Source organism: Drosophila miranda, chromosome 3, assembly GCF_003369915.1.
Source record: "Drosophila miranda strain MSH22 chromosome 3, D.miranda_PacBio2.1, whole genome shotgun sequence".
Lineage (NCBI taxonomy): Eukaryota > Metazoa > Arthropoda > Insecta > Diptera > Drosophilidae > Drosophila > Drosophila miranda.
Window position 1 is genome coordinate 11,343,107 of NC_046676.1, and position 23,880 is coordinate 11,366,986.

At 45.2% G+C, this 23,880-nt stretch overlaps 4 protein-coding genes and 1 long non-coding RNA gene across 5 annotated transcripts; 1 reads left to right on the top strand and 4 right to left on the bottom strand.

Moving 5' to 3' along the window:
• Positions 1 to 336: 336 nt before the first annotated feature.
• On the bottom strand, positions 337 to 2,888 carry LOC108159562 (exostosin-2). The gene is made up of 3 exons (XM_017293000.2): positions 1,298 to 2,888; positions 1,073 to 1,232; positions 337 to 1,010 (listed from the first exon to the last, which is right to left on the bottom strand). The coding sequence occupies exons 1-3, from the start codon at positions 2,787 to 2,789 to the stop codon at positions 509 to 511; spliced, it is 2,154 nt and encodes a 717-aa protein (XP_017148489.1). The 5' UTR covers positions 2,790 to 2,888; the 3' UTR covers positions 337 to 508.
• Positions 2,889 to 3,064: 176 nt separating this feature from the next.
• On the bottom strand, positions 3,065 to 3,911 carry LOC108159565 (ATP synthase subunit s, mitochondrial). The gene has a single exon (XM_017293002.2). The coding sequence runs from the start codon at positions 3,751 to 3,753 to the stop codon at positions 3,112 to 3,114; it is 642 nt and encodes a 213-aa protein (XP_017148491.1). The 5' UTR covers positions 3,754 to 3,911; the 3' UTR covers positions 3,065 to 3,111.
• A 962-nt stretch (positions 3,912 to 4,873) lies between these two features.
• LOC108158818 (leucine-rich repeats and immunoglobulin-like domains protein 1) lies at positions 4,874 to 22,577 on the top strand. The gene is made up of 9 exons (XM_017291509.2): positions 4,874 to 5,770; positions 16,917 to 18,006; positions 18,335 to 18,406; positions 18,479 to 18,688; positions 18,749 to 18,892; positions 18,962 to 19,797; positions 19,865 to 20,224; positions 20,294 to 20,575; positions 20,636 to 22,577. Exons 2-9 carry the CDS (start codon positions 17,081 to 17,083, stop codon positions 21,823 to 21,825), a joined length of 4,020 nt encoding a protein of 1,339 aa, XP_017146998.1. The 5' UTR covers positions 4,874 to 5,770; positions 16,917 to 17,080; the 3' UTR covers positions 21,826 to 22,577.
• LOC117187654 lies at positions 11,096 to 11,746 on the bottom strand. Its single transcript, XR_004472301.1, has 2 exons — positions 11,637 to 11,746; positions 11,096 to 11,581 (listed from the first exon to the last, which is right to left on the bottom strand). It is a non-coding gene; the product is annotated as an uncharacterized LOC117187654 (long non-coding RNA).
• On the bottom strand, positions 22,449 to 23,834 carry LOC108158820 (splicing factor YJU2). Its single transcript, XM_017291512.2, has 3 exons — positions 23,723 to 23,834; positions 23,092 to 23,660; positions 22,449 to 23,033 (listed from the first exon to the last, which is right to left on the bottom strand). The coding sequence occupies exons 1-3, from the start codon at positions 23,744 to 23,746 to the stop codon at positions 22,667 to 22,669; spliced, it is 960 nt and encodes a 319-aa protein (XP_017147001.1). The 5' UTR covers positions 23,747 to 23,834; the 3' UTR covers positions 22,449 to 22,666.
• Positions 23,835 to 23,880: the final 46 nt, after the last annotated feature.

Sequence of the window (23,880 nt, forward strand, 5' to 3'; positions counted from 1 at the left end):
AGTGGGCGGGGCGAAGTTTTGAAATATTTTTGTAGCAGTGACATATCACAGAAGTCTGGATCCAAAACATCGTTGCTCTAGCTCTTATAGTCTTTGAGCACTAGGCGCTGAAGGGGACGGACAGACGGACGGACGGACAGACGGACGGACGGACAGACGGACAGACAGACATGGCTCAATCGACTCGGCTATTGATGCTGATCAAGAATATATATGTATACTTTATGGGGTCGGAAACGATTCCTTTTGGACGTTACACACATCCACTTTTACCACAAATCTAATATACCCCAATACTCATTTTGAGTATCGGGTATAATAAAACAGTTTTCTATGTGAGTTTTCTATCCAGTGAGTGCGCACCAAATAGCGCTGGTTTTGACTTGGGATTGTTCATTGATATATTCGAATGCAACAGAAAAGATTCTTTCTAAACTTGAGCGCTATTCCCATAAGTCTTTGGTATTTTCATAATTATTCTACCGGAATATCAGTGCGTCTGCGGCATTTACAAGCTGCCAATGTCATTGTAACGTTTCAACTTATCCGGGAAATTGTCTCTGAAGAGAACTGGATCCGCTCGAAACTCCACCGTGCGCAGCGGCATGCGACCATAGATCTTGGAGAATCGATCGATGCAGGCGGATCGCTCTCGCATGTGATTCAGATCGGCCGATAGCATCTCGGTGTTGGTGCACTCGGGGCACTTGAATTTCTTTCGCGGCGTCACCTTTATAGGCGGATTGTTGGTAATATTCGCCACCAGAAAGTTCATGGCAATATCCTCACAGTTCATGTGCTCGTCCACCCAGTCCTTGATGTCCCCTGGCATGGCATATGTGTACATGTGGCTCCAGTACTTGTGATGGAAGGCGGCGCCGGTGAGCACCATAGATATCTGGTTAGTCCACTCCGATTCGTAGTGCCAGCGCATTGTCACATTATCCCACACATGGATTCGGCTGGGGAATCCGACAATGTGGTCGGGAAACTCTCGCCAAACCTCGTAGCTTTAAGAAACGTCAGATTTTAACTGGAATTCATAGGATATCATGGTTCAGCTCTTTCTTACCCAAAATCAAGCTCGTCAGTCGTTAGCATGATAATGTCGTCGTCTATGGTTAAAATGGCTTCAGTCTCGATTTCCGGATAAGGATAGAATCGGTTCGATAGCTTGTTCTCCTTGGTTTGTCTAATCTTCAGCGGCTTTGAGATGGATGGGAATGTCGATACTGCAGTGGAAGAAATCCGTATTTAATACCAAGGATCAACATTGAAATATTCAGTCCGTGCTTACGGTGTGGCGGTGACTTCTTCTGGTTGTTCCAAATGACCAAAATACTTTGCAGCGAGGGCACGACGGCCAGTTTTTGGATCAACAGGAAGAGGCTCTCCACACGGTCATAAGTGAGAATGACGGCTGTGAAGCCCTGAGATTTGGGCGCCAACGAAGGAAGGAACAGCGGATTGAAGGTGGCGCGGGGATTGGTGGCAATTGCATTCCACTGTCGGCTGCTGCGGGCGCGAAGAGGGAATATACGACTCTCGAGTACCTCAAGAGCCGTCAACGTCACCGTCTTCAGATCCTTGAAGTATTTGGAATAGAGCCACTGGACCTGTTTCTGCATTTCAACAATTTTGACATTTGAAATAGCTTTTAGCTTCTGCATTATGGAATGCAGCTCAAATTCGCGTATGCGTACAGACGCCAGAGACCAATCAATAACGTCCTCAAAGGGCAGCACATAGTTGTCAATAGCAATCACGGGAATACAGCTCTCGGACATTATCTCTACCAGATCGGGCTGACCCAGACGAAGGCTTCTGCCCACAAAACAGAACTTTCCATGCGACAGAAGACGGGGATACTCCATGAGTTTGTGATGCTGCGAGAACGAGCAGCGGGTGGAGAGATCCATGCCATTACAGGGTCCCAGTAGCAGCAGCTGTTCGGCATGAGCAGAGGACAGGTCGCGTAGGGTTCTCAGAAAGCGAGGAAGGACATTAAGTTGTGCCACAACCAAGAGAAACTTTCTTTGGGCCGCAGCATGCGGATGTTGATGCCCTACGCGGGGACTCCACACGGGTATAGCGACATCAAAGCCCGGCCGATACGTCCAAGTATCGAAGCCTCCGCCAAATATGATGGCATTATCCGTGTTCACGTCCAGAACCGAATTGTAGGCTGGGGCACTTCCTGGCAGCATATTGAAGATTATGTGGTTATCTCCGCGTTCCCAGAAGTCCAACGAAGCCAAGGCCGCCCCCGCCAAGTGTTTGTCAAAGACATTCTGGCTCAACAGATCCAAGCTTGGGAGGAACAAGCAAGCCTCATTGGGATTCGACGTATAGTAGCGACTCTTGAGCACTGCCTCCAGGATTTGAAAATACTCGCTGGACAATGTGGTGGCAACCTTATCGGTCTTCTGATCCACAAACTCTTGCAACGGATAAATGTAAACCTTGAGTCTATCATGCTCGCACTTGTAGATGTTCAGGCAGTCCCAGAATGTGCAGTTCCCATTGCGCTTCCGCTGGTCTGCATCTGAGTGTAGGATCACCTCCTGACTGTGCGAGAGGTCCAGCACCAGAGTTTGCGAGTCCTTTTTCCCATAGAAGAATCCATCTCGTTGGCTGCTCGAAAGGTCCCACAGCAGGAAGCCCGCACAGAGAGCGACAATTGTAAATAAGCCATAGGTAAGGCAGTTCAGCAACTGCTCTTTCGGACTGCTGCTCGATATGGTCCGTGGCTGGGTCACCAGGCTTAATAAATACTTCAACTTATTCATTTTAGCTCGGACGGCACTCCTTTTTTTACATTTTGTTGGAAAAAAGGGGTCAAAACTTGTCCTGTTGTCTAGATTGGTATGACCGTTTGACAGACGCGCGAAAATGCTGTCGATACCATGTTACAGCTGAGTATTTTACAACACTAACAGTGTCGCCAGTGGCCAGGGAGCCAACAAAAAAATTACACAAAACCAATATATAATATATATATTATTATATAATTATAATATATAATATATTTATCTAGACTCTTCGATTACAGAGACATAACGACTTGCAAGAAGGCCGACCATAGACGGCATTTTGTTGTATCAACATTTATTACTTCTCTTTTAACTGAACGCCCAATTTAGTGGCCTTGATGTCACAATCTGGCAGCTGCTTCTTCAGCTCAAGAGCCACTTGATCCATGTTCTTTACGTAAAGCATATCAAATATGAGCAGTTGCTTCAAGTTTTTGAGTTCGCCTATTACGCCCAGACCAGAATCGCTGATGTCATAGCAGCCGGAAACTTGAAGCCGCTCCAGCGAACTTCTGATGTGCCGCAATCCTTCCAATCCATCGTTTTCCAGATGCTTGCAGTTGTGAAAGATGACCGTGTCAACTGAATTACATCCCTTGAAATGAGCCAGTCCAATTTTCATTATGGATGCGTTAGTGGCATCCACGACTTTGATGGCAAACTTGGTCGTCTCTGCCGGCAGCGAGTTGTAGTCCTTCCACAACTTAGTCGGGTTGTCCACAAACCTCACACCGCCTCCATTCTTCACAATCCATTCGGCACAAAGTCGATTTGGACCCACCTTGGCGAGACGCTCCGCATCCACTTGGTTGAAGGCGACTGCCACATAGCCCCATATATTGCGGCCGATTGGATTCGAAGCCTGTGGCAGGCATTTCGATGTTCTGAACTGTTTTACCACTTTTGTTAACGTTTTAGGAATCCAGTTTAATACAGACATTGCAAGAACTGCTGTAGGCGTCGTACATTACTCAGCACTGTTTAGAGGGTTGCGTTGCCAATTTGTATGTTACAATTTGTAGTCATTTTTTTTAAATTTAATAGTAAACTCCAGTTCAAGCGCTTCATTATTTTGTTGATTCTTATGTTTGTCATTTTGCATTTTACAAAGCCGACTACATTTTATGATGTTTCCAACACTGGAACTACACTTTTTCAAATGATATTTATCCCGCAAACGAATTGGAGATCAAAGGATTTAACTGCCGCTCTCTAGAATCAATAAATTGTTCATTCTAAATGCAATAAAAAATTGGAAAACGATCGCAAAATCGGATATTGGCTGTAATATTGGTATTTTCAAAATAATAAATGATGCCGCCGTATTTTACTTACACTTACCGAACAAAAATACCGATACCTTGTTTATCAACGAATAATCAAAAGTTGCGGCTGTTTCATTTCCTTTTTCAGGCAAAGTCTAATAAAAGCAAGTATTTCAAACAAGCCAGTCAAGTAGAAAATATGTTCATTAATGTGAAAAAATTAAGTGGGCAGGGCTGAAAGATCTAGATAGCTAGTAATATTCCAGTTAATATCCAAAACGAGGAATATGATGCAACTTGAATACAAATAATTCGTCAGCTTATTTACGGTATATTTTTAAAATGAGATGGTATATTTCGGAGGGTCGGACCAGTGCTGCCAGATTTTGAGAGTCACCATAAGCTAAATTAAAGAAAAAAATAAGCTAGACTAAGCTAAAAATTAAAAATAAAAAAAACTTAAAAATAAGCTAATTATACAAAAACACATCAAAATAATGAAGAATTGAATTTTATTGATATTTTGTTTTCAATTATTATTCTTTTTTAAACTTTCCACTCCAACAAAAAATATGAATTTTGTCCTATTTCTTAATAAAGATTAACAAATATTACAATAAAATCTAAAAAACAAAATTGTTTTGTACCACATTTTTTTAAGCCAAAATAAGCTAAATGAAATTTGAAATAAGGTAGATTTCAAGCTATTTGGTTTTAAAATAAGCCAAATCTAGCTTTAAATAAGTTGAAATGGCAACACTGGGTGGGACGGGTATATTGTATCGATAAGTCCGGTCACACTGACCTCTCAGACCGCGACACAACGGCCGAACCAGCGTCGGTGCTCGAAATAATAAATGAAAAAATCGGAAAAATAATTTAAATAAAAATAAACATAAAGTAACCTATATTCGAGAGAAAAAGCTTCGGTGTGCGAGGATCAAAGATAGCGATAATTCGAAGAGCGATTGCGTCGTACTCTCGGGAAAAAGGCAGGAGAGCGTGTGAGCATAAAATCTCGGCAATAACAAAAAACATACATATGCTTGTGGTTATGATTGAAATGTACCTAAGAATTTATGTTAGGCGCTTGATAAATGAACAAATTGATTGTTTAGAACAAAACTAAAACTACAACATCCATGAAAACAAACAAAAAGCTACAAATATCGTCAAATCACAAATTCATTCTCGTTACGTGCAGAGTTGTTGTCAATGAGTGTGGCTGCGTTTGTGTGTGTGTATGTGCATGCCGCCACCGCAATTGAAGACAAATACACCACTACAAAGGCAGTGAATAAAAATACATTGTGTAGCTGTGTGTGTCGGTGAGCTCAGTGACGTCGCAGCAGAAGTCGGCGGGGCAGCGCGCAACGCCAGCGTCAGCTTCAGCATCGAACGTGTTAAAGTGACGAATAAACAACCGAAGAATCACATCGCGCTAAAGCAGGAGATAGACAAACAGAACGGTACAGACAGCCGAACATTTGTACAAATCTTTCACACATACACCGACCCGACCCACTCGTATGCATATGCATACCCCGACGTAATAGTTGCCGCCGCAGACATTAAGGCTCTGCTCGGGCCTGTCTATCCCACTCGCGCTCTTGTTTACACAAACGCCCACATCCACACACCATCAGAACCATCCCCAACCCCCGACCCCCGTTGTGCTGATATTGTGAATAGGTAAGTAAATGCCACATTCTGCTGCCTAATTAAGTTGGAAATTCACTTTTGCCAAACATTAGTCTCTCTTTCTCTCTCTCTGGCAGTCTCGAACTATCCTATACATTCTCTTTTTTCCCCAACTTTTTAACGATCATCTATGATTCTGTATCTATGCCTCTACCAACTCCTGAGGCACCCAGCGGTGTGGTGTGGTTGGACAAATGCAAAAGATGAATGATATACAGCCACACGGCCATGCCAGATGATAAATGGCGCGCTATATTAGATGATTTATTTCTTAGGCTCCCCCTAAGCCCAGGCCGTAGTTCATTGTGCTTTGGGTATGGGTACGGGTACGGGCACCTCTCTTTATCCGCGCTTTGATGATAATCGGCTTTATCTCGCATGCGGATATCTGTGGCGTTGATTCTGAGTCCCCGAGACTCGAACAAAAGAATTGCGACAGTTGTATGTTAGACTCAAAATGGAGACTAAAGTCCCTCAATCTAAAAGTCCAGACAATAAGCCCTGAATAGTACTTTATATTGCATCCGATCTGGGCAAAAATAGTCACAAATCAATTTTTCCGGGTTTCCCCATTGATCGTTTCGGTTCCATTGCCTCGGCAAATCCCATGCTGATTCAACAACTATGTATTTCGCCAATTATTTTTGCGTTGAATTTCGCTGGAACTAATCGCAAACCCATAAGCATTATTTCCATTGATTTTAATAACTTTCCAGAAAAGCAGCGATTCTGAAAAGCGTTTTCACCCTTTCTCCTCCACCGTTTTTGCCGTGTGCCAGTTATTCCTCCGACTCTCCCCTTCGGTCTTCAGTCTTCTTCGGTTTTCTGATGTTTTTCTGTTTTCTAATTAGTTATAATTACACTTAATGCAATTTAGTTATGAGGCTCTGTTTCTGGGCCCCACATTCGTGAGTGCCTCAGCCTCAGCCCCGATGTTCGTGCCGTTTCCATTTTTGCATTTATACATTTAACATTGATGGGGGATTTTATGATTAGTGCAAAGTTTTTTTTCCCTGCTGCTGCGGCTGCCGCTTTTCGATGCATTTGACTGGGCTTTCAGTTGCAAGGGAAACCAGAAGGGGGAATCGGGAGAACCGACAGAGAGGAAGGGGGCGGGAGAGGGAGAAAGCCCCTTCAGACAGCAGGCGTTGAATGCATTTTGTAGTTGTACGATTTTACTCGTGGCCGATAAGTGAGTCCCGTTCTGAGGCAATACCAGAAAAAGTTTCCCTAATGCATGTAGCTATTTTTTCTCAGAAAACTGGTCATTTTTTGTACATATGTATGTAACTCATACTCTGTATATTCCAAGGAAAAGGCTACTTCTGATACTTCTTGTACGTACGTATGTATATCGTCTATTTGTAACATAATGGTAGCTCTGGGAAAATTTTTGAGCAAATCCAACATGGGAAGAGGTATGCCAAACAGAACCATCAGAAATGGTTGAATGCCAAATGGTTCCAGAGCTACGATTGTGTTTACCTGAGCATATAATATATTGTGCCTTGCTTTAAGGTGTGAATTCTAGCTAAATTCAGTATCACCTCCACATCATATGCATACGAGCAAGGGCCTGCCTGGCCTGCCATTTCAGACTCGGCCAGGAGGAGATCATATCAGGTGGTGGTCTCATAAATAAATGCATTTAATGCTTCGTTGGCCGTCGAGTGGGGATGGGTGTCTGGTGTGGTGCTGGTGTGTTGCTGCAATTGCTGCAGATGGCCAGAGGTACATATTTATGTACATACCTTTTGCAATGAACCAAACCAAACTTGACCATGGCATGTCCCTTGTCTCACGAAAGCATCTTCCAATGATGGAGTCGAGTCGCAGCTCCAAAGAAGCAACAGCAGAAGCAGCTCCTCATCATTAGCAATTTGAAATGCATTCAAAGCGGGATGCAGTGGGGTGCGGGCAAAGCGGAGATCGGGAGATCGAGTGTATCCAATTATTTCAGCATTTTATGGCGTAAATTTCCTTAAAACCAGCCACTTTTCAGCTGAAACGAATCGCGCAAGCTAAAGAACGGCAACAAAATAACGTCTGCAGGCAAGTCCCCACTAAAAAGGAGATGGAGATGGGGAGGGTAGGGGGCACGGCACGGGCACAGCTCCACAGCAGCAACAAATCTTAAAAAGGCATCAAGATTATTGCACAGAAAAATTCTTTTCTTCACACCTCGGCCAGACAGCCCAACGTCGACGTTTCGGAAAGGTCTCGGCAGCTGGGGCTGGGGCTAAAGTTTGAGTTGGAGTTGGAGTGGGGGCTTGAAAAAGAATGAAGGAAACGAAACGAAACCCAAACTCGAAGAATTAAATGCGACTTCAAAGAAAGGCACAGAAAAGCGGGCACACGGACAAGAAATATGGTCAAAACGAAGCTATGATGCGAGTGTCGGGGGTCGGGGCCGATCCCAGGCCCAGGGAAGGCCCAGGCCGGGCCCAGGCCAACACCACCACCACCACCACCACCACCAACAATGGACATAGTGTGCAACAACAATAAAAACCAATTTAAGCCGACGACCAAGCAACGTCTTTTGAAGTGTGTGGATCGTCGAGTGTGGAGTGTGTAGGATTCCTCTGTAGGCTTGCCTTCTTGTCGGCTTTCGTTTAAGCGAGACTCTTGGACTGACGTCCCGAACCAACAACAACAACAACAACAACAACAACAATCCGAAGGCATACACACAATCGGTTTCAGAAATCAGATTCGGTTCGAAGTTGAATAGTTTTGTTGTTGTTGGGAATTATGTACAATATATATTATATGTATGTGTGTGTGTGTATGCGGGATATCTTTGTCGCTCCTTCAATCTATGGCTGGCATTGTGTATGTGCATCTGCGTGTACATGTGCCTGTAACTTTGGATCTGGGTTTTGTTTAGGGTGCGAGGGATCTACATAGCTTAACAAATTCCACAAAATATAAAACATGTCAGAGTTCATTTAAAGAACAAAAAAGGGTCTTGTCTTTGGAGAAACTAAAATGGGAACTACATTTTATTCCTTCGCTATGCGAAAGACAATTTTTCAAAAGTAATCCTGAGAAGTTTTGTGATATATGTACATATGTAAATATATTTCAAGAAAAAAATAGAGGCATTTACAAATCGAAAAGTTAATTTTGATCAAAACTCTTGCTGTGGGCCTTGAAGTCATGGCAGTTGGTGTGTAAATATTTGGCTCTGCAGCTGGTGGATCTGCAGAGTCTGGATTTTAAAAGACCGTTTGCAACAGACTAGTCATGGGGGAAATTGTTCATTGTACTGCGAGTCCGAACATATGTTTTTTACTGAAGCGAACGTATGAGTTGTGTTATAGGGGTCGTATGTGAAGGTTTCAAGGGTTATTTTAGACAAAACATCCATCAGATCATCGGAGTCAGCTGCGTATACAGTCCTATGCACCTTTCGTCCTTTTTCATTCACAAAACAAAACATTGTCCCTTCGGCAAAGTGTTCTATTGAAATAATAAAAGAATGAAATTCCATTGCAGGGTATTTGTGCATTTACCAAAAGTCAAGCACGGATTATTTACGTTCCTATTATTACTAATCCGCAAGTACTTTTCACCTTCGCCACGCTCACACATACACCCACCCATAAAGGGAGAGAAAAAACCCCGAAACAAAACGAACGTAAGTCGGCATTGGCCTCGGCAAATGCAAGAAACAGATGCGATGCTCTCCCTTCTAACACGCACACAAACACGCATAAACATACATACATACATTTGACCGATCATATCCAGCAGAAGCAGCAGCGGCAGCAGCAGCAGCCAACAACAATGCAAGTGAAATCCCAGAATCTCTTTCTTTTTCTGCCATATTCTTTTGGTTCTGTTCTTTTCCATTCCGTTCCCTTCCCCCTGCCTGCGGAAAACGAGGCCCAATCCAGTTTTCTGTTGTTGTTTTTCTGTTCCCTGCGCAGATCTTAAGTTGATTTCGTTTCAGCGTTGGCTGCATTTTGTTCCTGGAGTTTTTCAGAATTTCGTGCTGTGCTGCTCTGCTCGGCTGACGCTGACGCTGTTGTTGCCTTTTGTATTTTTATTTTTTCTTCACACCTTCGAAAAGGCAGGCACACTGAAATTTCAACGTCGGCTGCAAATTCAATTCAATTCCCCATGGCGTAGGCCCAAGGAAGGAGTGTGGGAGAGCGGGAGGGAGAGTGGAACAGAGCCGGACCAGAAGCAGGCAGGCCGGGCCGGCCTCTGCTCTTCCTCTGTCCCATAGCCGGTTTTTGGTGTTGGTGTCGCGCTTGGTTTTCTCACTTGGGTCGCGGAAGAGGCCAGCTCTGGCCTTTTGTACGAGTATGCGCTGCTGCGTTGTGGGACCTCGGGATTGGGGGATCTCTGCGGCAGCGACTGACAGCCATAGCCCTGCGTTCTTTATTATTTTGTTTTTGTTACTCTGCCTTACCCAGGTACTCGTGGAGTGGGAGGGTATACTGTGCGGATGAAGGTTGCAGGATTACAGGATTAAAAGGCTCTATATCTCCATATCCTGGTCTTGTTCAGGAAATCTGGGGGAAATCCTCCTACATTATATGTAGTTATCTCAGCCCATGACGCTCTAAAAAGTTTGAAATGTTTTCACCTTCACAGAATCTGTTCAAGGGGTATTTTAAAGTCGCCACCGTCTACTCCTCTTCTGTTCTTTCTTGTTTTTGTAAGTCTTCTTTTGCAGGATCGCTTTATTTCTTTTATTCTCTCGTTTCGTTAAAATCTCTTGACAGTCGGCGGCTCAGTGTGCGCATTTTTCTTTCTTTCTCGCCCGATTTTTACTTATTTTTTGTTGTTGTTGAATGGAATACAATTTGACATGCTTGAGATTTTCTTGAGAGCACAAAAAATCGAAAATTATTGCCGCTGCAGATTAATTTTTGAATGCGACCCGAGCTCCGTTTACTCGCCGCCTCTCCGCCTCCTCCTTCGGCGTTTTTCTCTTTTATCTGATACTCTCTGATGCCTAAATATATGAGCAGCTTAACTTTTACGGGGATTACAAGCTGCCGTTTTTTGGCTCAAGGTGAGACGCAAGGCAGTCGTATGACTCTGGAAGCCAGAAGCCTGGAAGCCTATCGACACTATCTGGAATATGTGTCGTACTGTCGCGAGTCCACCAATGGGGGAGTGGGTTTATCATCTGATAACCTGATAACAGAACATTTTGGAATTTTGCGGGTAAACATTTGTATGACTGAAGCAACATATAATTGTGCAAGTCCGTCATTTAGGTGATATCACTCCTGAGCTGCACCTCCCTTGTACTCCAGTTCTTGGATACAAACTTGGAATAAAATGGAATTCGAATGGAACTTTACTGGAATTTATTCAATTACAAATAGAAAAGTTTATTTTAGCCTAAACTGTGTTTGTATACCATATTTTTTGTGGAACAAGTGGATTTTTTTGGGGATTTGGTTAGAGCTTGAAAAGTTTCCCCCTGATCTGAACGTTAATGTGGTGTGTTGTTTTCTTCTTGGTGATCTGTGTCTTCTTTACACCGCTCTTGCGAATCTTACGAGCAGCGATGTTTTTGACTTTATTTTGACGAGCCAAATGGCTTCGAAGAATCATAGGATGCGTCTTCAGTTTGCGCTGCTTCTTTTTTTGGGCAGACTTGATGCGTTCGCTGCGCCGAAGTGGAAGCGGCAGCCGAAGCGGTGGCACAATTTCCGCCACAATGTTTTCCTCTGCAGCTGGTGACATCATGGTCATCATGGGGACAGAGGCACTGGAAGCCACATCAGTCTGTGGCTCGATATTTTCAGATGCATCTTGTAAAATCACTGCCATCTTAAAAGGACATACATATATATGATGGACGTAGTATTTCTAACGTTTTGCTTACCGAAAATAAGTATAATAGGTTTACGTTGTTCGTTTAGTTTTGTTTTCTGTATAGTTTAGTGAAGTTCAATAAGGGTCTGAATTAGGAATGTATTTATATTAAAGCTAGTTTCAGAGGCTCCTAAGCTTCAGATGTTACTTACTCAGATATACAAATACAAAGAAAAGTATGTTTGTGCTTTGATGGACATAACTATTCCTCTTCCGATAAAAAAAAAACATAACAGATTGAAACTCTAATCTAATCAGATCGAACAGGTCCGTAGGCCTCCACGAACATTTTCGAGCATAATTTTCAGTCAGCTGCGTCTTGGATAAGCTGCTCTTAGCAGCGCTATCGATGTCTTAGCTTATGTTTTAACGCATTGGAGTTTCTGCGATAGTACAGAGGAAGGAATTACATAATACTATAATAAGTAATAAATACGATATTGACACCAATATTATACATGGCAGGATGGTTCGGGCAACATTTTAAAGGAGTTTGTAGGGGCTCCGCAGTTGGCGCAGCTGATTCGCGCTACCCCCAAGATAGATATTGCTTGGTAGGGGTCTGTGGGGTTCACCTGACCACAGTACACAGTACCACACCCGAATAGATACGTGGGCTGGATATTTGGCATATGATATCACACGGTTCATTCTAATCAGAACAACGCAAGCGATCACAATGGTGAAGCACAACAACAACAAAATAAGAGGTTGTTGCGCTTTATTTATTTTTGATTTATGCGCCTTAGACCAATCAAGCAAAACGGTTTATCATCGCAGCGATAAAAAAGACGTTAATTTATTGTACAACAAACGCAAAATACACACACTGGCATACACAAACAGAACAAGAAGAAAGGAATAATGATAATAAATGGTTGCTAATTGCGAAAAACAGAACTTGAACCAAAATTTGAACAACTGTAGATGCTGAATAGAGTATTGGATCCACTTGTATCCGTTGCTTATTGGGCATCAAAATGTGAAACGTAGAAAGCAGTACATACATATGTATCCCAGAAACTGTAAAAGTGAGGGAAAGACCCTGTAATCTCTCCCCCTGTCGCCCAATAAACCGTTATTAGCGCGCGCACAGTGGAGAGAGAGAGAGATAGAGTAGGAAACGAACAAAGACCACAATTATAAACTCTTTTTAGTTATTTAATTAGCAGGCCCTGGCTGAGCCAGTGGCAGCCACCAAACCCACACACACACACACACACACACACGTACGTAGAGACGTCTCTCGTATCTAGAGTGGAAAATTAATGGCTACAAAATTAAATTTATTTTTGCAAAAAGAGCAACAAAAACAATGGACCTGGGCTGGCAGACAGAATGGCAGGCCCCACAGTGCCTCTGTGTGAGTGTCGGTGTGTGTGTGCGAAATTTATGTTGCTATTTGCGTCGTTGTGACTGCGCTGCCAACTGCGCTGCCCCTTATCATGGGGGTTCTTGTTGTTGCTGGTGCTGGCACGTTACCTAATTAGTTGCCGCAGACAGCGCGACGTTTTTACCTTTTATGTATGTGGTTCTCGTTGCCAACACAAACACACACGCACGCACACAGTCGTACGCGCGGCAGCTTTGACGTAATACATTACGACAACAGGCAGCGTTGACTGCACGCGGTTTCCGTTCTCGGGCCCACGCAAGCTATGTTAAACAGAAGGTAAGGCTACATATACATACATATGTGGGGGAGGAGAGAGAGAGTGTACCCAACAAAATGCTATGCCTGGAGAGCAGGGTTGCCGTACCTTATGTTTAATGTACCTTGGGGCCCACGCAAATTCGCCTGCCTTCTAACTGCTTACAAGCACAACAGAGACAGCGACAACGATAGCGGCAGCGGCAGAGAAACGAAAAGAGAAGCAGAGATACGAGCACCACGCGACAAAGCGCAGCTTCAAAAGCTACCACTTCATCTTCGTCTCGCTTTTGCATTCAGTGTTTCCTTGAAGACATGAACAGTGGGACTTGAACGAAAATCGAGAACAAAGTCTGAAGATTTTTAATTTTCTGTTTCATGAGATGCGGGCCACTTGCCATTCTTCATTAATTTTTGGATAGACCCCCAATAAGTAGACGACAATTTATACAATCATTCCACTGTGCCAGCAGTGCAGCTGCTCAGCAATCCCATCTCGCCCAACCACACCCCAGACACTCACCTCAGCTGAGCCGCAGCCGCCCACTGCCCAAAGCTTTGGCTGTTTTTGTGTTCACTCTTTTTCTTGTATTTTGTTTTTTTTGTACGCCCGCCCCAACGACAAAGCAGCGTGAGATGAAAAAACACTTGAGCAAATGCAACAGTCGGCATCTTATTCACAAAAATATTGTGTATATTTTTATTCGTTTGGCAAAGGTAATAAACAACGAGAATAGGTAAAACAACAGCCAAGAGACTGAAAAACGATTTGGGCGAATGCAAAAGTTTTCATACAGAAAACGAAAGCAGCACAATGACAGACACAGACACAGAGATGGCGATGGCGATGGAGACGAAGACGGAGACGAATAAAAAAGAGGTGGGCGACAACAACAGCAACAACAACAGCCACTAGCGGGGAAATAACGGAAAAAACAAAGCAGAAAATGCATCACCACGAAATTACCAATTTAAATGTTAAAATCCAAATCGACACACAGAGACACGAGCAACTAAAAATTAAGTCAAATAAAAATGCAGCCAAAGCATTTAGTGAAATCAAATGGTAAAAAATAAAAATTTACAGACACAGAGACACACACATGGGATGCGATAATTATAATAAACAAAACAAAAAAACTGACTGTCGATTGTCTCTCTGCCTATCTCTGCCCCCCTCTCGCTCTATCACTCGCTGTCTACTACTCCCCCCACATGAAAAATGATGTCGTTCTTGTTGGACGCAGGCTAATGATCATTAGAAGATACATTCAGGCACACAATCATGAATATGTAGGTGTTTCTGTCCAAGTGTGTGTGGATAGCATAAGCATAAAAGTGTATACACACATGTGTAGATATAGCTGTTTCTCTGTTTCTGTTTCCACGAGCATTGTACGAGCATACATACACATCAATGGATGTATGTATTATCATATCATCATCAACAGCGGACAGGCGACAACATCGACATTTTGTCGTTTTTATAAGATACAATACTCGGCTCGGGGCCGTTTCGTGCGTTATCTAATAAATTGTGAGGGAGTTGACAAAAACAACAACTGAAAAAAAAAACAAAAATCTGCATTTTGTCGTAAATTTTTGGTTTTGTCTGTAGCTGTCCGAAAATGAGTTCAGAGTGAAAGCCCCCAGCCCCCGAACGACTCTTTGGCCAGCGTGGGTTTTTCCCTTTAAATCTTCGTTGGAGCCCTGTTTATTTTTTGTAAGAAGAACTTGGGGGTTTATCAATATGCGAATTAATCGATGGAAGATTATGGATGCAAATGGATTCAAAATGGTGGCACATTTTGTGGGAAGAGGAAATTAGCGCTCGCTGCTGATTGGTGTGTGAAAATTGATCCAAAGATCGAAAGATATCCGAAAGATAGTGATTTAATGGCCCGCACAATGCTTGGGATTTTCGGTCTTCCACAATGGGGGAGTGATCGATAGGTGCGAAATGCCATCGCATCGTCTGCTGCGAAGGATGATCGATGGCTAAGCCTCGAGGGAGCCCTACACCCGGCTATCATGACCATGACCATCATTTGTGGAGCTTAAAAACGTTCGAGCTGTTGCCACAGAAGTCCATTTAGAACGCCTAACACCCCTAGTAAACCATTCCCTCTGTGGAAAGTTTGATAATTTCTTACGACAGGCACTTGCACGGCCAAATATTTACCTTGAACGATCTGTACAAATACCAATAAATATAAACCTTTTCCTCTGTAGATACCGCGATCGAAGACGGTGCAAACTTATTGATTAGATAATTGCATGGTTTGTTTGTTGTGTTGTGGAGTAGTATTAGGGCCATCAAAAAAAAACCCACTATAAATGTTACAAAATGTAGAACAGAGCCAAGAAACCGAGACAATCTTTGGAACAACTTTTATTTGGAATTGAGGCCAGTCGAAGTGTACTAGTTTAGTATCGGCAATCTGAAGCTAATCAAAACCTCTTCACTTTGGACACTTGAAGGTTTTTCCCAGCCAGGAACGCACTCGCACAATACTCGAGTGTATACGGCCGGACTCTATATATAGACAGAGCGAGAAACCGACATGGAGCTGTGAGAAATGCGCGGAAAGTTTCTTCTGTCGTGAAAACTCTTTGAAGAAAAATCTTTAAACTAAAGTAAGAGGCGGCGGCGGCGGTGGTGGTGGTGCCGCTGTTGCGGGCACTTTTTATTTGATTTCATTACGCTGTGCTTTTTGTTGCTCCTGTTTGCTTGCTTGTTACTAAATTTGGTTGTCTGGGCATTTTTACGCGTTTGTATCTTTGTGCTTCTCTGTATCTGAATCTGCGTGTGAGTGTGTGCAACTGCAAGACCATTTTTAGTAGCCCCATCTATATAAGTACACGTACATATTTATGTATGTGTAGTGTCTGGCAAGTCTTGTGCTGTTTGTGGTAATTGCTAAGTATTTTCTCTACTTCTTCTCGTTTCTGCAACCGCCGCTGCTGCCCTTTTTGGTGGGTGTCTGCGTCTGGGGATAATGTCTGTTTGCCTGTGGGAAAATGTGGACTTCATTTCCTTCCCCTCCCCCCGAAAGCTGATAGCGCGAATAACAAACTGCGCAGCATCCGTCCATCCATCCATCCATCCATACGTATATTTAGCTGCAATCTTCATTATCTCTTCCACCGTACTGTCACCGAAATTTAGCGGGCTTTGGACTCGCCTCCACCTCCGACCCAGCCCGAAGCCCAGACCATTGCTCTGGCAAACAAATCTGCATACGCTGCACAGTTCTGGAACGAGATGAAGACATTACTTTTGTGAATGCCTCTGCGAGCAATGATGATGATGATGTTGTTGCTGCTCCGAGGTTTTGCTGTTTTCGCAGCATTTTGTGTTCTTTTTATTTTTGCATTCTAAAAACCGTTGGCTCGGCGCGTTTTTCGCACCCAACATCCGGTCGTATTTTATTTTAATGAGTATAAATTCTGTGCTCTCCGGCCCAGACCAGACACTCATTCTCTACACAATTAATATTTTTATATTGTACATACATATATAGTAGAGAACGTACTAAAGAGAGACAGAGAGAGAAAGAGAGACCTTGCACCATTTAAATTTCTGTTATTTTTTTAATTGACGCTCAATGTGCTCCTTTCCTTCCTTTCTCCTTGCAGCGACGACATCATGCGAGGGATAACTCGGCAGCACTCGGACAACCGACGATGCTTCGCAACACTGGTCCGTGCCAGCGTCGCCGAGTGACATTCGCAGGAATAACGGCTCTTTGAATGTGGCCTCCCATTTGGAAATTGACGAATTTAATAAAAACCACAGCAAAATGGACGTTTCGGCCATAAAATATGGAGTAGAACAGCAGCAGGAGAACTGGAGTATATTCGACAACAATGCCACAAGCAGTGGCCGAGGCAGTGGCAGTGGGAAGCTGATATTGTCAGGCCTCGCTTCGCTGCTGCTGGGCACCAAGTGGCGACGACGCCGCAGACGGCGCAAACACAACGACAATGCCAATGACGACGTTGGAGCAGAAGCAACAGCAGAAAGAGCAAGGGAAACAGCAACAACGAGTCGCAATAATGATAATTGCAATTATTCTACAACCAATGATTTCAATAAAATCAATAAATTACTGCTAATTACGTACATTCTACTGATAACAGCGAGCACAATTTGTCAAAGCTCCGCACAGGCGCCAGCATCGGCGTCGGGGCCGCCTTCGACAGCATCCGCTGGTGGATTGGGCGCGGCATCGCCGTTGAGTGCCTTCCTGAAGTCGGGCGGAGCCTCCTACAATAACCAGTTGCCGCAGCAACAGCTCTTTGCCATGCTGGCCAAAAATGGTGCAGGCGCAGGAGCGAGAGGAGGAGGTGGGGACTACACCAATCCCGGCCTCGCCTCGTCCCGCCAGCACTTCCTCTCGCTGCACGAGGACGAATCCGATGGAGACGTGGACATGGATGATGATGATCTGGCCGCACTGCATGTCCCACTGGCCGCATCAGCCACATCTCCACAGCAGCTCTCGTCCATTCAATTCGCTTCGCTGGAGACCAACGGATTCGTGGCGGACGATGGCGATCAGTACGAGCAGGCGGAGAAGGAGCTGGCAGCCGCCGCGGCAGCGTCCAATGCGAACCACAACAACATCAACTGCCCCAAGGAGTGCAAGTGCCAGAATATCCTGTTCGACTGCGATAAGCTGCATCTGGAGAGGGTGCCCGCCCTGCCCAACCATGTGCAGACTCTGTAAGTATTATTATCTATGCCACGTAGGGGGGATGAAATGGCAAACACCACCCCCAAATATAAAAAAGCATAAATTGGAGTGTGTGGAACAACCCTCGCCACGAAATTTGTTCCCATTTTTCACATTTTTTCGGTTGGGGGGTTGCGATTTTATCGTCGCGCTTTTAATCAATTTAATGCATGGCAAAATTATGCAAAAGCTGTTTCGTTCGTTTCTTATCGGCTGCCACGCATCGATAATTATGGCGTAATTGAAGTGCATTCGTCAAGCCGGGGATTTTCGCAAAAATGCAATCAATTAAGTTCTATCTCTATTCCCGCTTCCCAGGCATCTGGCGAATAACAAGCTGAACGACACGACCGTCCTGGAGATACGAAATCTGTCGAATCTGGTGAAGGTGTAAGTGTTTACTCTCGCAATTACTCTCTATTTATTAGAGTGCTCACTAACCTTAATCGCTCTCTCGTTCAGAACACTGAAACGCAACTTGCTGGAGGTGATACCCAAGTTCACGGGGCTGACTGGACTCAAGCACTTGATATTGGCCAACAATCGTATACGAAGCATCTCCAGCGAGGCTCTGGCAGTACTGCCCATGCTCAAGACCCTGGATTTGTCCAGGAATCAGCTGCACAGCATCGAGGCCAACTCTTTTCCCAAGTCAACGCGCCTGGCGCATTTGTGAGTGTCCAAGGAGTGTACCAGCAGTGAAAGCAGTCCGTAACTCATTTCCTTTTGTAGAATACTGAACTGGAATGAGATAGCCAATGTGGATGAGCACTCGTTTGCGGCACTGAACAACCTGACGGACCTTGAGCTGAACAACAATCGCTTGAACAGCTTGCCGGTGGGCGTGTTCAAGAATCTTAACCGTTTGAAGAAGCTGTAAGCTGATGACGCTGATGAATTATGATTTTCCCAAGATCTTAACCATCTGATTCACGTATTTTGCAGCGCACTTAGCTACAATCATCTGGAGATTAACTGGTCCACGTTTCGGGGTCTCCTATCGCTGCAGAGGCTTCAGCTAAAGTCAAACCAAATCCGATCGCTGCAGGACGGCGTCTTCTATGTCATGCGGAACATTGAGAGCATCGAGCTGGATCACAACCAAATCAGTTCGCTCTCCCGGCAGGGCCTTTTCAACCTGACAAAGCTGCACCACCTCTCGCTGTCGAACAACTCCATCTCCCGCATCGAGCTGGACACTTGGGAGTTTACTCAGTCTCTAGAGTCCCTCGATCTGTCGCACAACTCCATCAGCGAGTTCAAGCCGCAGCATTTGGACTGCTTGCAGCGATTGAAGCAGCTCAATTTGGCCCACAACAAGCTGCAGTATCTACAGGAAAACACCTTCGATTGCGTCAAGAATCTAGAGGAATTAAATTTACGGCGCAATCGTCTGTCCTGGATCATTGAGGATCAGAGTGCCGTTGCACCGTTCAAGGCCCTGCGCAAGCTGCGACGCCTCGATCTGCATGGCAATAATTTGAAACAGATCAGTGGCAAAGCCCTCAGTGGTCTTAATAACTTGGAGCTGCTGAATCTAGGCTCGAATGCGCTCGCCAGCATCCAGCCGAACGCGTTCGAGCACATGCTCCGACTGCAGAAGTTGATCTTCAAGTCCCTGAACTTCATTTGCGACTGCGAGCTCATTTGGTTCCGCCAGTGGCTACAGAGTCACTTTGCCATGCAGGCCCCCCAGTTACTGGCAAACGTGGTCTGTGGCTATCCCGAGCATCTGCTGGATCGTCAACTGCTCACACTGACCAACTCGGAGCTGATATGTGGTGAGTAGATGCCTAGACCCATTGCCTCTTCACTGAATCCAATAATCTAAAGCTAAAATTTCCATAGCTGACTCGCCGAAACCAAAGCTTAAACAGGAGCCGGACAATATGTTGGCCGTGAAGGGTGCCAACATCACATTGGAATGCATTGCCAGCTCTCCCACAGCCGCCTCACTGGCGGCCGCCGATGAGCTGAAGATCAAGTGGCGCCACGACAATCAGCACATTCAGGAGCGTCCAGGGGCCCTGCACGATGGAGCCAGCACAGAGACACAAATCCATCACGACCAGAGCACCAATCAGACCAGCATCTATGGATATCTACGGCTGACCAATGTGACCTACGAGAGTGCAGGACGCTTTCAGTGTGTGGTCTCCAATGCCTTTGGGACGACCTATGCGCAAAAGTTCAAGATATCCATAGGAAGTAAGTACCACATGCCACATAATCGTATCTGTTTCACTCACAATAATCGTAATGTTCTCTCTTTAAAAGTTCATCCCAGTTTCATGCACGTGCCTTCCAACCTCACACTGGATGCCGGCGAAACAGCCAGACTTGTGTGCTCCGCCAGTGGAGACCCTATGCCGGAGATAGCTCTGCAAAAGTTTGGGGCCACTGATTTCCCAGCGGCAACCGAGCGTCGCCTTCAAGTTATACGCGAGGAAAACGCCTTCCTCATAACCAACGCCAAGCCCAGCGACTCGGGCATTTACACGTGCACTGCGGAGAGCGCTGCTGGCGAGATCAAGGTGAACGCCACACTGATGGTGAACGGTACGTGTGGCAAAGCATCCGCTTTTGGGGCTCCTAGTGATGTTTCTTTCCCTACTATAGACAAGCCACAGCCTACCATCCCCCTGGTGCATCAGGAGGTGGTTGTCGGGCGCACGTGTGTGCTTGAGTGCCTAAGTGAGGCAGCGAACGCAGAGCTGGAGCTGGAGCATCCCCACCGCGAATGGTTTAAGGAGAACAAGCCGATCCACATCTCACCAACGACGGCGGAAGGAGAGCGCTACTACTTTACGAGCAGCAAGGAACTGCTCGTGATTCTGAACGCCCAATCGAATGATGCGGGACACTATCGCTGCGAGATTACGGACAATTCGCGCACTCTCACCCTGCAGTCGGAGCTGGTGGTGGTCAAGGAGAATCTCAATTGGGATGTTCTGCTGCTGGGTATAGTCCTGCTGACTGTGACCTGCGTCCTGGTCGATTGCTGCATCATTTGGTGCACCCTGCGCTACCAGAAGCGAAAGTTCCTGCTGAGCCTTGCTGCCGAACGGCTGGCAGCGCGCACCCACGCCAGTCAGCACTCCACTCTGGACAAGGATCAAACCCATTTGACCACGTTGAATCGCACCATGCTGAGGCCCCACCAGTCCCAGCTTGTTCTAGATGGTATTCCTTCCCAGCAGCAGCCAGCGCAACTGCGACCGCGCAGTCTCGCAGATCTGGGATGCGGCGATAGCCAGGGGGGGGCTCACAGTCGACTTATTGTGACCACAACGCCTTCGTATGAGCAACGCTGCCTGGAGCAGGGTCTGACGCTCAGCTATCTGCAGCAAACCGACTTAGAGGCACAGCAGGATCATCTGTCCAGCAAGGATTCGGGTACTGGCTCGGATGCGGCAGTCAAGCGCAGCCTGGAGGACTTTGCCGTGGCCATGAGCACCAGGCATAAGAATCACCCGCACACAGATGACGAAGAAGATGGAGACAATGATCTGCAATATGCTCCCACACGAGCTCTGGGCATCTCAGAGTACGACGACTTGGAGCTGTATGAGCTGAATCATTCGGTGGCCGACGCCGAGCAGCAGCATTTCCTGCAAAACAACAATCACAACTACGATGGGGGCGGTGGTGCAGGTGCGGGTGGTGGTGGTGGTGGTGGTGGTGGTGTGGCAGGTGCAGCATCTAAAGTGCTTCCTCGTAAATGCAGCGCCGGTGCTGGTGCCGGTGTCAGTGGCAGTGCCGCCAGCAGTTACAACGCCATTCAGCAGGCCACCACTGTGGACATCTAAGAGAAGGCTAAACCAAATTAAGAAAGCAGGAAAATATATACCAAAAAAAGAAAACAAGTGGCTGCCTGTGGCTGCCTCACCGTGACCCGCCACACCCCAAGATGAACAAAGACTGTTTAAACCGTAATTTGTAATGTTTAATCGCACTCCCATGGAGGAGAGAGAACCAGAGAGAGGAGGCCTTATCTATTGCCTATGCTATTGATTGCTATTCTATGTATGACAGCTATAGAAACATACCAGTGTCTTCGTAATTTATGAAATGAATCATTTAAATGGATTTACTATTATACCTACTATAACTAACCCTTATTGATAATCACCTGTATAGCCAGCCGTACCGTATGCCTAGGACATACCCATCGTGTATTTTATAATTTTGTTTCGCTTGTGATATTATTTATTATTTTGATTGCCCGAGTTTTAAGCGTAACATAAAACACACACACTCTCACATTATTCATTCTGTAAATAGCCCATAGTTTAGCTCTAACTAAACCACAAGTAATTTTGTAAGTCTATCCACACCCAACACTACGATCCACGAAATGGACTTCTGTAGAGTGGGGTGGGAGTGGGTACCATCGATGGATATTTTGATAATGGATAATCTACTCGTACTATTTGTTTGAAATTGAAATTTATTTGACTTATGATTGATTGGCCTTGACGAAATCATTGGATTAAAATTGGATTAAATTGAAGTCGGCTGTTAATTAAATGATGCATTATTCAAAGTATATAAAAACATACACACTATATAGAATTTATGAATTTTTTCTGGCAAAAGGACGCTTATTTTTCTTGGAATTGGTAAAAACAAGATCAGTAAAATGCTGTGTCAGGTGGAATCCTCTGAGCTATCGCTATAGGCGGCTAGAAGGGATAGACCCGCTGCCGGAGCTGGGGTCTTTGGAACTTCAGCTGCCTTTGGAATATCCGTTGCTGTAGTTGAGGTTGCTGTCGGCTTAGTCGTTGCTGCTGCCTTGGGCTTGACCAGCACCAAGGGGATTTTACGTTTAACCAAAGGCTGAGCGGTCAAAACTTTGCTTTTGGATGCGGCCGCAGGAAGAGGGCAAATGGGTTTGGCTAATTTAGCCGGCGGGGGGGCTGGCAAGGGGTCCACAGCCTCCTCTTTGACCTCTTCAATGATTTCTTCGGCTACTATTCGAGTGCCACCCTCGGGCTTGCTTTTAAAGTTTACAGATCTGAAACGGAACAGAAAAATATACAGTCTCAATTGGCAAGTTTAAGTGGAGCACTCACTTGATAAGCTCCTCATCCTCTCGCTCCTCGCGCTCCAAGCGTTCTCTCTCCGTTTCCCCCGTATTATATTGCTGCAGCATTGTTGTGTAGTCTACGGCCTGCTGTCGTCGGTTCAGGTCGCGCAGCTCCTCGAGACTCTCCAGCATTTCAATTTCATTGCGCGATTGCTCGGTGCGATTCTCGAGCATTTTCATGGGATTATTCGCCTCCTCCTCGCGTTCCTCTTGCAGCTCGCGACGGGCCTGCTCTTCGGCCAGCTTTAGGGCCATGAAATTCCGCGTGGCTCCCGCCTCGATCTCGTAGTCGGTGTTCTGCGGATCTGTTTTGAATGAGATCTCCTGCAGACATCGGGTGCACTTGATGTAGAACCTGTAGATGCGTATGCCCAGGTACGTCTCGTGCTCCACATCCTCCTTGCGCGCATTGAACTTCTTTCCCTTGTAGATGTACTCGCCGCAGGTCACGCATCGCATATTGAACGGGGCCATTAGTCGAACGGTGTATTGACGGTTTTTGGCCAATTTCATCCGCGGAATCTTCGACGGATCGAAGTCCGGGGGATAGTATTTCTGCAATGCATTGGTATTAGTCGTCGGCTTAACACAGTACCGTAAATTTATTTTAGACTTACATTAAGAACCTTTCGCTCAGACATTTTGTGAAAGTTAAACGACGCTGTAAATAAAAATGTTTAATTCCTTTTTATATTTCTGACTTTAATCAGCTGTTTTAGTCAGGACAGTGCTGCAAAACGTCCATATGAAACAACAAAATGATAGTATAGTTGTC